Below are 13,465 nucleotides of genomic sequence, written 5' to 3'. Positions count from 1 at the left end.
TGGCCATGACTACATCGGGCAGGCTTTGGAGAGCAGTTAGCTGCATGGGCTAATCCTTTAATCTGCAGCGCTAGGAGACCAGGAGAGACTGCATGTCTGTGGTGGTCTGACGGACTCCAGGGGAGGGAGTGGATGGTGGTGGAGGGGTAGGGGGTGGAACACCTTTAGCATGTCAGCTGGTGTGGTGTGTCGTGTGCGCCCTGTGCTGGGCTAGCGCTGTGATTCGTAGCTCCCCCATCCATACACACTCCCACACAGCTTATGGAAACGGGAGACACTGCTGAAGGCATCCAAGGCTCATGTCTACATATGAGCCTTGGATGCCTTCTGCAGGCCTCGGCTGTCTCGTGGGTCGGTATCTCTCCCCGTCCTGCAGGAAGAGAACATTCCTGAACCCCCTGAAGGCACCGTGCTCTCTGCTCGGGGTCACTGTGCTGAGCCAAACAGGAGGAAGGAGGATCACCCCCCCCCCCCCCCCCCACACACACACACACACACACACACACACATATCCCTTCTCCCCTCCATCCCCAGCAGACAGAGACACATACACACACACACATGCACGCACACAGGCCCTACCCCCACTTCCTTCTCCAAAACCTCCAAGTTCCCCTTCCCCCCCACCATTGACTCCCTACATGACAAAAGAATTTGGTAATCTTTCTCATGGAGCCTCACCACAGATGTCTCCAAGGGTTTTGGCCATACGACGGTGGGCTCTCAGGAGGAGATAAGCATGGCAGCAGCAGGGAAGCAAGCTAGCAGGGGCTGGACTGTCCTTGATTTACCACTTCAAATGCTTTCACAAAAGTGGGCCCGTTCAACTGAATTATGCAGAGGCCTGAGAGTTAGTGGGGAGGGGAAAGTTTGTGTTGGCTCTAGCCGTTCAAACTCACCCCTCAAATCTGTGAATGGAGTTCAGAAACCGAGGAGAAAGTGAGAGGGAGTGCTGAAGTTGTCCCTGCACAACTTTTGGCCTTCCTTCCTCCTTCGTGCAACTCCCGAGTGTGTGTGAGAGGGAGAAGTAGATTGCCTGTGACAGCACTTTGGCAGTTGGGGAGGGGGTGGGTTTTGGGAGGGAATTGTTGGAGGGAGGGAGTGTGTGTGTGTGTGTGTGGAGGGGGGCTGGGGGTGCATTGGGAGGTGTTATTGTTGGCTCTGGTGTGTGTGGGTTTTAATAGAAGAGGCTGAAACGGAAGTGCAAGCAGCTGAGTCATTAACAAAGGAGAGGGAAGGTTGGTTGGGGGGGAGTGGGGTTAGCCCTGTGGAAGAAAGGCTGGGGTGTGAACTGTGGAATTTTTCTGCATTCCTGTAGAAGTTTCCGGGTATTGTTCTGCAAATGACCCTTCAGTTACACGAGAGTCTTTTGGGAGAGGTTGGAAAAAAAGCTGTTTTGGCACACAGGGCTTTTTTTTTTGGCCTGATCTTATCAGAATTTTTCTGCTCCATATATCAGGCAACAGGAAACTCAGCTGAGTGTGGTTAGTCATTTGCGATACTTCTGGAAAATTACAAAAATCACTTCCACTTCCTCTTTACAAAAGCAATCCGCGTTTTCCAAAGCCTATTGTAGCAGTGACAGTAGTTCATCTCTCTGTAGTAAAGTATGTTAATGAGTGGATGTACAGTGTACACAAGGGCAGGTTAAAAGTAAGTTGAATCCAGCTTAGTGTTTCTTCCTTACTGTATAGGAGCAATTGGAAAGGCAACATTGTGCATCTTTGTCTGTGTGTGAACACAAGGTATGAGCCCACTCAGGGGTGCAGTTCCCAAAACCATAGTTAGTAGGGAAATTGCATTGCAACCAACAAAGTTGCTGACTTAGTTAGCAACTATGGTTTTGGGAAATGCGCCCCAGGCTAGCCTTGATTTACTGGGTTGGCTGTCCTATGTGTTGTCCCTTCCCCCCTTTCATGCTTAGACCATATAAGGTGAGGTGACACAGAACATGGAATGCCGTAAAGAATAGTCAAGGTTCTTGGTTCATCACTCGAGTCAGATAAACAAACAAAGCTCACTCAGTCAGAGAGATCAGCGGCTATGTTTAGTTATACCACTGCAAGGGCTATTTGCGTTCCATGCCATTTGTCCTCTGGATAGCATGGGATGGTGACCGTGGGAATGCGATCAAGTCAAATTGTGTGGCCTTGCTAAATGGTGGGCGAATTTGTGACAAATGGAACAAAAAATGTGCATATCTATGCAATGGTTGTTTTCTGTTTGAGATGTTGTCACGATCAGGGGAGGAGGTGTTAGTGGTGGTGGTGCTGTTGCCTAGAGACGCCTTGCTGGCGTTATGGAAAGCAGCTGATGGAAACACCTGCACTAGTTGGCCGCCGTTTACCGACAAGCCGCCTCCACGAATGTCCGCTCCACTTCCTCTACCCTCACAAAAAGTGTTCGAAACACCTGTGAGAGAAGGAGCCACTTTCTGTCATCAGTCTTCCATCACGTTTGCTTTGTGGTTTCACTGCTGTGCTTTCACTGCCGTCTCAGTAGTAGTAGTAGATCTCCTAAGGACATCTTTACAATACCACTAATCCTAGATCAAAGGCCCTTGGCCTGCAAGCAGGTCTATGTTTTGACCACTTGCCAAAGAAAACCCAATCAGTTGTAATGCCTCTGTATTCATACAGACATGTAACAGTAGTTATCTCTCTTATCTAACCTCTACAGAGAGCCTCTCTCTCTCTCATTCTGTGCTATGAGGAAAAATGCAACATTGAGTTATTACGACAGACATGTAGACAAACTCGACTGCAAATTAAACCTTGACTCCGAGCCAAGTGTTATGGATTATAGAACTGGACAGAGTGAAGTGCATGATGTTACTAGTACGCCCATTTAGATAACAACCATTCCAGATGACTATCTGTCTCCAGCGTGCATATTTTCCATGTCGCCTAGGTCTTTGTCATTGGTGTTGAACAGCAATGACAGGAGGGACACTGACTCTTGCTATGAGGTGTTCTCTCAAGGAGACTGAAACGAGCTCTGGCAGTGACTGGGGAAAGCAAGAGGGGGACGAAGGAATTTATAAATGGCCTGCTGTGAACTCTGTCTTCGTAATCTGTTACTTTGGCTGCACTTTGCTTTTGACTCACACTCTAGCTATTCCGCTGAACTGGAGGAGAGGTCGGATACAAGGAGACACCCATGACGTTTCACAACCATACATCACGTCACAGCGGTCTACCCCCCCTTTTTCTTTTTCTATTTTTTCTTAAACAATTGCCTGGTTCTCACACTCGGATGCTTTCAAATGGCCTTTGGCGTGGTTCTCACACTATCAAATGCTTACGTGTTTACTTGCTCCATTAACCACATGCCAATTTCACAGCATACATGCCCATGCCAGGAAGGTCCTCTCTTGCCACAGCTTACAGTCCCCCTGTTACTTGAAATGGAGTGTTGTCAGGTGAAGCGTAGCTGGTCGGGATGATATTGATTTCTGTTCTGTTCCACAGCGCCCGAGGGACCAGTGGTGACTGATGAGGCAGCTTCTGCAGGTCTGAGCTTTGTCTAGCCACAATCCCCTATTCTCATCTGGTGTAGGGTTCTCTGCAATTGTCTTCCGAGAGAAATGGACTCCGATTGTTTGTTCTCTGCTTTCCTTTTCCTTTTTAAAATGGTCGATCCTCTTTCTTGTTTGGATCATAACGGTGTGCATATGGCCTTACTCAGTCTTTTTTTTCTGGCACACACACACACACACACACACACACACACACACACACACACACACACACTCTCCCCTTCTCTTTCTCTTCCTTCTCTCTCTCATAAACAGATGTCTAAATCAGTGGGGACCCAGTTCTGTCGTCTGCCATCTCTCTCTGTCCTATGGAAGTGCACTGTAATGGTACACCCCCCCCCCCCCCCCCTTCTCTCTCAGCTTCCTCTCCTTTTCCTTTCCGGTAAACCATCAGAGTCAGTAGCCGAGAGAGAGGGAGAGAGAGGCTAAGCTTTTCCTGCTCCTTTCTGTCCTGCACCTTCTTCCCCCTCCTATACGTGTGTGTGGTGATGAGTACCGATGTTTGTTAAATTTGCCTGCCTCTATTTAGCCTTCCCTTCAGTGTGTGTGTGTGGGTGTTTATGAACACATGGACTTATGTGGGAGTGTATTTTGTCTTTTTTTCTGTGTCCGTCCGTCCGTGTCCTGCCTACTCTCATCCTCCTTACCTCCCTCTCTATTTGTGTGTGTGTGTATTGTCTGTCTGGTCTGGCCTGTGTCTCTCTGGGCCCCGAGTCGCCCGTGCTTATTTCAGGGCCGCCAGCACATGGCCTCTCTGCCTTAATCCAATAACACGCCAGAGGAAGTGCTGCCTCCATTGGTACAGCCGCAGGCTTATAATCAGGGCCGGCCGCCTGCCACAAGTAGGAGCGCTCCACGTTGGACAGACCCGTGCTCCCTGCTACTAGACAGGCTCCCTGGCTGCTTGGTTGGCTGTCACATTTTACAAATGTTTCTCCTCTGTGCTGTTCCCTGTATTGTTATGTGCTTTCTCTGTCAACTGTCTAATACTCTTTGACTTTTATCTCTAACTTCTCTCTGTCATACTCATTTTTTTCTCTCTCTCTCTCTCTCTCTTTCTTTCTCTCTCTCTCTCTCTCTCTCTCTCTCTCTCTCTCTCTCTCTCTCTCTCTCTCTCTCTCTCTCTCTCTCTCTCTCCCTCCCACTCTGTTTTTCCCCTCTCTCACCTTGTCGTTCCTTCATCCCATGTATCTGCCATGAGTGTTCCTCGGCTTAAACGAGATCCCTTGTGCTTGCGCTCAAACAGGATCGGCCCAGCCCCCAGATTAGAAGTCTTGCTTCCTACAGACGTAGCGCTGCTGCTTTTCCCGGACAGCCTTTTCCCCTGTCCCTTGTTGTGCACGCCTACCCAATTTAGCCTTTTAATGCACCGCTTTTGTGTTACTGGCTTAACGCAGGCAACCTGACCCGACGTGACCCTGTAGCTCATTGGGTGTGCGTTCAGAGAGGGTTTCATCATGAGAGGTCTGAGCTGAAGTGTGATCTCAGAAAGGGGGGGGGGGGGGGGGGCGCAGCAGCAGCAGCAGAAGAAATGCTGACTCGGTTGATATCTATTAATCGGAACCAAGCAGATGCAAAAAGAGGAAGTGGTGACTCACGGTCCAGCAGCACTAGTGAAGCGGTGACTCACTCTTCCAGGCAAGGACACTCACTGTCCTGTCTTTGATGAAGTGATGAACACCACCACCCCCATCCCGGCCACATACACCCTCCCTCAGCTCAGCAGTAGTCAGCTTTGCTGGTCAGGCCCGACCCAGCCCTCTGCTGTCTCCCTCCGTGATGGAAGCATCTCCAGGGATCTGACAAATCCCCAGAGTCTGGGTTGGACACAGCACTGGTAATAGGGCCGTATGATTTCCGCAATGTGGAAAACGTGGACGGAATCACGGAATCTACACATGAAAACGGAATTCTCTTATAAACACGGAATTACACAGAATTTTGAAGATATTCTGTTGACACATTAAATAAACAGGAGTTTTTTTTTTTTTACTTCTTTTATTTCAGTTTACTTTAAAACAAAAAGCATATACAAAGGTGTCTGTCTAAACCGTGGCCGAAAGACATTGTTGAACGTTTTGCGTAGCCTAGTAATCATATCTCGATAATTCACGTGCGTTGAGTTTGTTGATTGGTTTGTGACAGAAAATAAGCGATCAGTGGCTCCTGACAACGATGGAAAAACACTAAACTGCTTGACTGCTAGATAACAGGGCTGAACAATACCCCAATGAGTACTATGAGTCTGAAAACAACTAGTTTGGAAGTTTTGTCAACACATAATTGACCTGACTCGTAAATACACATGTAGCGACCATAGAAATCAAAAGGGCAACTTAAGAACAAAGCTAAATCCATTGCGGGCAAATCCCTCCAGCCAAGGCAATGACAAAATCAGTAGATGCAAGACGTGAGTTTGTGGATTGTTGCAATGTGTGCAGAAGCTGACATACCGCTACAGTATGTCAGTTTCTTGAAACATTGCAAGCAGTCACATTCCCAGACGCAAATGTCAGCAGCCTCAAGCAGACGCGCAAACCCACCTGCTGAATATTTAAAAAGCTGAATTGTGTCTGTCATTGAGTATTTATAGGTGAAGACTGCTTAGAAGTAAAAAAAAAAAAAAAAAATACTAAAATAAATCCGAAAATGGAATTTGAGAAAAAATAAAACGGAATTTGGAAAATAATAAAACAGATTTTTATAGGACCCTATGATAACTGGGAAAGGAGACGATGGGAATGAATCAGGAGGAGGTTGTAGATGAATGATTTGTATGTGCTTATTTGTGAAGTGTAGGTGTTGATACACACACAAATCATATGTATAAAAATAAAAGACATTGGAACAGATATTGTGTACGTATGCTTGATGTGTTTGAGGGTGTGTGTGTGTTGAGTCACAACAGATAATAATAGTGTGTTTGTGTGTGTGTTTCAGCTACGTCCCCTAATGCAGGCTCGGAGCTGGAACAGGCACGGCCCCAGACAAGTGGAGAGGAGGAACTCCAGCTGCAGTTGGCCCTGGCCATGAGCCGAGAGGCAGCAGAACAGGTAACAGATATGCACTCCTGACCTGTGTACCTTTTTACACACACCTACTCCAAATCAGGCCACTCCCAAACACACACCTACATACTCTACTCAGATGTGACTGCCAATCATCTTCACCTGTGATCTAGCACGCTTTAAATAATGTTTTCACAAAATGTTATGATGTCTACCTGCATGTCATCAGCATCAGCGAGATGATCAAGCTTTCCATTTGTGGATCAGATAACATGAGCTACAACCTAACTGTAGGCAACCCTCCTCATGTATGTGGGCTACTGTCTGCAACCCCCTGTGAATATTTGGTAACGTTATGGCCTTCAAGACAGAACAAGTAACAATGTTCTGAAATGGCATCCTTAAAAAGTTGAGGTGGACTACAAATAAAAATGGTTGGTGTGATGTTGTTTATCGCCCACTGGGTTCAGATGTCTTGTACACTCTGCCCTCAAATATGCAAGCTTCTCCCCAGCGGAGTTCAGCTTTGTAGGCCTACCTTATCTCACCTGAGCTCCATGCGTTGCTGGAATGTTCTGGAGTGCCTTTGCAGAGATGGGGCCCCACTACTTGTTTTTTTCCCTAAAACCCGGCAATACTCCCGCCCATCTGTATGTTTATGCTCCTTGATTACAGATTAGAGGATCTGCCGACCACCACGCACACACACACTCCCCTCCAGTGAAAGCAGACAGGAATAAGGCTAGTGTTAAACAAGAGTACAAATTAGACTGGAGGGGCTTCAGTGGGGAGGCTGGAAGAAGCAAGAAGGAAATGAGGAGAGCTGGCTAGCGGGCGAACTGAAGGACGGACTGACTCACCTGGGTGTGCTGGCGTGGTGATGTCTGGTTTCCCTGTGGTTTCCCTGTAGGGACTGATATTTTGCCAGTGGCCTGTGTCTATAGTCACGTGGGCTTGCATGGGCACATGTCAGGCTGAATTGTCGTGTTGCGTGTCTTACATGCTGTGTTTATATTAACTTTACATAAGGTTTGTGTTAGTATAGGTTTGTATATCTTTCGTAGGGTTTATTATGTAGTGTATGAAGTATGGCATATATTATCGGAATTGTTGTTGAGTCTTTTGAGTGTCTCTGTGTGTTAACACGCCTGCCTGCCTGCCTCACTGCATGCCTGCATCTGGACATCTGGATTGGATTTCCAAATGGAAATAGGAGGCAGGCCCTGCTGGTTATTGTGTAAAAAGTGAGGCACGTCATAGGGGGTTCCTGCTGTCTTTTGCAGCCCAGACCTCTGCCGCCCCAGGGACCTCTGGCACAGGCCTCTTTTGCTCAAAGTTCCTAAAGATTCAACCCCCCTTTTTACACCTGGATTACCTTGAGCCTGGTTTGGTAGAGGTCGGTTCTCTCCTCCTCTGGTTTTGTGTCACCAGTGTTTATTCTACTGGTAATTGTTTAATTACATTAACATTACAAAGTCTCTGGTCTTTATGTGTGAGTGGTGCTTAACCCCGATTTTCCCTTTTTTATGGTCTTTCTGACTGGGGCACCATTCAGGTCACAAACAATGTGCTTTAGATCTACTGAGGTTCCTCTGGGTCAAACCCATTCTGCGTTGCTTTACCCGTGACAGGAACAAATCAGAATCCCAGTACACCTTTGAAATCATTGGTCTGATTTTATCCTGTTTGCTTTTTTTTCTATCCTAGGTGCTTTTTTTTATTTGAAGAATTGGGGTTAATACCATCCACATTCTGTGGAGTCCCCTCTAAGGTCTCCTAATCTTGGTGGAAACTTCTCTTATAGTTAACTACTAACTAACTAGTTAACTACGCTTATCTCTACTATAAACTCATCAGCCAAGGAGTCTTCCTGCAACCAGTCCCTTTTCCGTGGCCCCCTCGTTGGCTTTGCATGAATTCAGATGAGCGGGTCACATCAAACGAGAGTGCCTTCAGCAGCCTCCAACCCAATCTGTCCCAGGGTTCCTGGGTCATCTGTAGCCCCAGTCACCAATCACGGCTCTCCCCCCTTCCTCCTCCTCCTCCTCCTCCTGCCCTTCCCAGCATGACTCTGGTTTGTCCTCGTTTCATGTCCGCCCTCTCAGAAACCATCTCTCTTACTCCCACTTCCACCCCTCCACCATTCTGAATGAAACTCATTATGGCCTATCAAAGCTACTTCCTCTGTCTGGGAAGCCCTGTTCCAGTTTGGGCTGTTTTTTTCTGTGTGCACGTGTGCGTGTTTATGTTAGAGGAACCTGCAGATGACCCCCTTCAGTGAATGTAAAAGCTGCTTGCAACTCATATCGCACCAAGTGGGCTTTAGCTATTTACATACCTATGTTTTGTGTGTGCGTGTACAAATTAGTGACCAATGTTCCTTGAAAGTGCACCAGTGGTCAAAGAAAAGCTTAACAGAGGCTGGCTGGTGTCGTAGACATCAAGCCCCCATCCCATCCACAGTAAGAAAAGAAAGAGAAACACTAAAGAAAAACAAGAAACTGAGATTGGAGCTAAATTACAGATAAGCCTCTGTAGTCGTTTCTCTCCCTTCTGCCTGCTCCTCCTGTCTACTCTTTCTTTCTCTTTCTTTCTTTCTTTCTTTCTCTCTCTCTCTCTCTCTCTCTCTCTCTCTCCCTCTCCCTCCCTCTCTCTCCCTCCCTCTGTTCCTTTTCTTCTCCTCGTTCTGGGCCACTGTGAATGGCAGGCTTTGTGTGCCCCATCTGGAGTGGACAGAGGGGAAAGGGGATGCCAGGGCCTGGCGTTCTGACAAATTGAGCGAGCGCTCGAGATGACCCACCAAAAATGCCTGCATGGTGCTCGCCCCCAGCCCCCCCCCCCTGCAGCATACCCGTCAAAGTGACTTGGCTTGCCCATAATTGATTGTGGTTGATAGAAAATAAACATGCACTGTTGATAAAGCCTGTGGCAGTTGGAACTGAACAGCTTTGATATTGTAGCCTTTCCTCATAGTTGACCTATTGGGTGGTTGCATCAGATGCATATAAACAGGTTTATCGTGGAAGGGACAGGCTGGGCAGTTTTATGCCTCCCAGTGGAATGAGGTCTTACAGGTACAACAGCTGACTAATCAGAAATAAACTTTATTATAAAGTTCTTATAGTTATTATTTACCCTAACGAGCTTTAGTTCATATTTTTAATAGCTGTTTTTACCTCATCTCATTGCTAATTTACCTGGTTATTACAGTGAAATATATTAGGTCCTTATGAAATATATTAGGTCCAAACCTACTTTGCTGTAGGTTTGCTCTAGGTTTGACTTGACAAATCAGTCAAATACGTTTGATTGAGGTCTGTCTATTTTGCTTGTGGTCTGTCTACTGTATCATGTGCTCAATCCCCCTAACAGTCTTGAATTGAATAAGAGCTAATTGTGTGTGTGTGTGTGTGTGTGTGTGTGTGTGTTCAGGAGGAGCGAATGCGACGCGGGGATGACTTGAGGCTGGCGATGGCATTGGAGGAGAGCAAGAAAAACTCAGTCAAAGTGACTAAGAAAAAGAAAGAGGTATGTAGTCATCATAAATGCACATACATGCACCCTCCTCCATAAACAGACTCTCACATAGATCACTACACAAGCTAATACAGACTTCAATTAGATCAGTTTGATTAAAAATGTACCTTTAAACAAACACACATAACATGTAGATCAACAATATAATATGTAGATCAACAATGGTAATGATTCACACTTGGAAACAAGTGCACCCTTTACCTTAACTTTGATACTGTAGGGGAATTTGTATGGATTCTGATTCTCCCAGAATTTTAGAACTGTCCAGTATTGTGAAGCGATTGCTGTCCCTTACTTGACTGCACAACTCGGCTGTTGGCCGTTGCCTTGGCTTAAGCTGTGTGGAATTTTAATTATTCTGCGTCCACCATTCTCCATATCCCTGATGGCTTGGCCACAGCCAACTTGTTTTTGTAATGGTAACACAGTTTCTCCTAATTCAGGCCATCGCTGGCAAAGAGACGACATCGTTTAGCTGGATGTTGATATGCGAGTGCCGTTTCCCTTTGCCCACTACCCAGAGCAAAAAAAACCACAACAGCAGTTTGCTTACGGAGTTATTTGATCAAGCGGTCGTACACAAGTGCAGCCCTTGGGGCACCAAGACATGATTGATTCTGATCACGGCGGTAGCACACAGCAGCGCACAAAAAAACCCTCACACAGCTCTGTTGCCTTAAGTCAAGTGCTGGCAACGCGGAGGTCATTAATTTCCCCCCCAAACAGCAGGAGGAGAAATAATAGGAACGCAGTAATGTAATATACATGTACTCACTGGGCTGCAGATGTCTTTAGATAGAAAATGAAATGATCCTATAAAGGGGTTGGCAAGAAAGAGTAAAATATTGCCCAATTGAAAGCATCTGCCAGACGATAAGCGCTTAGCTGATACATGTGATTTACTCAAGACAGAAAGTTCACTGCAAATATGTGCCTGGGAGTTTAGAGAGTAGTATTAAGAGCGTGTGTGCGTGTTTACTCACACACTCATTTTCTCTCTGTGTGTGTGTATGTCCGCATGTGTGTCCTCCACAGCCTCAGTCGTCTCTGATGGATCTGATGGCCCCTTTGCCCGAGGGGTCTGCCGATCAGGCAGCTGACCCCTGGGGACCACCACCAACAGGAGCAGCTGCAGCACCAGACCCCTGGCAGGCATACGGTAAAGATTTGCAATACACACACACACACAGATTGACATGCGCGCGCACACACACACACACACACACACACACATATACAAACTGACGATCACACACACACACAAACTGATAACACACATACACTTATGCACAAGCTGATACACACACACACACAGAAACTGACATGCATATACACACACATTGGCACACATAAACACAGGACACACGTTGATAAATACCCAAATGGTGTGCACGGCACAGAGAAATTCCAGACAGCAGACTTATGCTCGCATAAGCTCCGGCACACACAGACCACCAGTAGGCACAAGTAGGCAAGAGCAGTCCTACGCACCTACTTCTCAATAACACACATACACACACAACGTACATTTCAAATAAACACAACCATATTTATCATAAATGAACAGGTATCACACACTAATTCCCAATCATAAGTCACATACACAGACTTTTCAGAATTGGAGGCTTCTTTCCACACACGTAGCTGTAAACAAACATACGCACACACACAATTTCTTGATGAACTTGTTCTTAGTTGTGGTCATATACAATCGATGACAAATGTACACACACACAGACATGATTGTGTCACAGCCCAAGTAGTTTATGTTCAGACGCATGTAAATGCATCAGGCCGAGTACACACACTCAGACCCTGCACTGTGTGATGTCTTCTGTTATGATCTGAGGAGAGGCTAAGAATAGCGCAGTGATAAGTGTGTGTGGTCTGAAGGAAGAGGTGTGTGTGTGTGTGTGTGAAGCACAGATGTCACGTCCAAGATTCGCAAACATTCCTTTTAAAATGCTCCTTAAATTTGTGTAATAGATCCTTATTATTATGACCGCCGCGCAGCGAAGCGGCGGTCATATAGGTTTAGTCAGAATTTTTTTTTCTTCTTCTTTTTTTCTTTTTCGCATGCCCAAATTTCCGTCAATGATTCCCGGGACACTGAAAGACCGGGGTACACGAAACTTGGTGGACATGTAACCCCACATGGATAGCATGGAACCATCGTTTTTCGTTTTGATCTGTAGCCCCCCCGCTGAATTGGACCCCCCGAAAGGAGGGTAGGGCAGACACAGTTTTCTGTGAATATCTCGAAAACCGTAGGGTTTAGGAGGACCATTTTTTTTTTTGTATGTTGATCTCAAGGGGCCATGTCAACCCATTCCATAACCACTCATTTCATGTATAGCGCCACCTAGTTAAACACAAAAAAGTAAAAATGAGGTGGTGTAATTGAAGGTATCTGTGACCTAACATAGTCAAAACTGCACGAAATTGGAAGTGTAGGATCATTATGACACCCTCTGTATGCACGCCAAGTTTTGTGGAATTCCGTTCATGGGGGGCCACACAATAAATTAATTTATGTTACTATACACCAACTGGCCTGTAGGTGGCCGGAGACCGTTTTCTGTGAATATCTCGAGAACCGTAGGGCCTAGGAGGTCCACCTTTTTTTTGTATGTTGGTCTTAAGGGGGCATGTCAACCCATCCCATTACCACTTATTTCATGTATAGCGCCACCTAGTTAAAAATTAAAAAGCAAAAAATTAGGTGTTTTCATCTCAATATCTCTGGCTGACAAGGTCAAAACTGCACGAAATTAAAAGTGTAGGATCATTATGACACCCTCTGAATGCATGCCAAGTTTTGTGTACTTTCGTTCATGGGGGGCCTTACAATAAAATAATTTATGTGTACATTTAGTGACGTACACCAACAAGGATTCCCGGGACACTGAAAGACCGGGGTACACAAAACTTGGTGGGCATGTACCCCCCACATGGATAGCATGGAACCGTCATTTTTCGTTTTCATCTGCAGCCCCCCCGCTGGACTGGACCCCCCGAAAGGAGGGTAGGGCAGACACAGTTCTCTGTGAATCTTTTATGGTATGTTGGTCTCAAGGGCCCACATCAACCTGGCTCATAATCACTCATTTGTGATTCCCCCCCTCCCCCGGTAAAAAATGAAAATCAGTAGGATTAAAAGAAAGCCAAAATAAATAATCATCATCATCATGGCTGCATTTTCAGTATTGGCGAGAAGTAGTCGTTTGTCCACTAGATGGCGCATCGTTGCAGTGAGACGTAATTTTGTTGGAAGTTAAAAGTGGGTTGGAAAAAACAATGGACGCTTCATACAAGGACTGTAATTTACCGCAGCGAACATCTAATAAGGATAGGACGATGTTCACATGAAGTGTAATTCCCA

The 13,465-nt window shown here is 46.1% G+C and overlaps 1 protein-coding gene across 1 annotated transcript in view; it reads left to right on the top strand.

Moving 5' to 3' along the window:
- epn2 (epsin 2) overlaps window positions 1-13,465 on the top strand; it is a 30,628-nt gene that overhangs the window by 7,070 nt on the left and 10,093 nt on the right. The window contains 4 exon segments of the mRNA XM_042086484.1: window positions 3,471-3,512; window positions 6,479-6,591; window positions 9,979-10,074; window positions 11,119-11,242. Coding sequence (XP_041942418.1) covers window positions 3,471-3,512; window positions 6,479-6,591; window positions 9,979-10,074; window positions 11,119-11,242 — 375 coding nt within the window.

The sequence above is a fragment of the Alosa sapidissima genome, chromosome 3 (assembly GCF_018492685.1).
Source record: "Alosa sapidissima isolate fAloSap1 chromosome 3, fAloSap1.pri, whole genome shotgun sequence".
In the NCBI taxonomy this organism is placed as follows: Eukaryota; Metazoa; Chordata; class Actinopteri; order Clupeiformes; family Clupeidae; genus Alosa; species Alosa sapidissima.
Note: the sequence above shows the minus strand (reverse complement) of the source record. Positions and strands in the feature narration are given on the sequence as shown.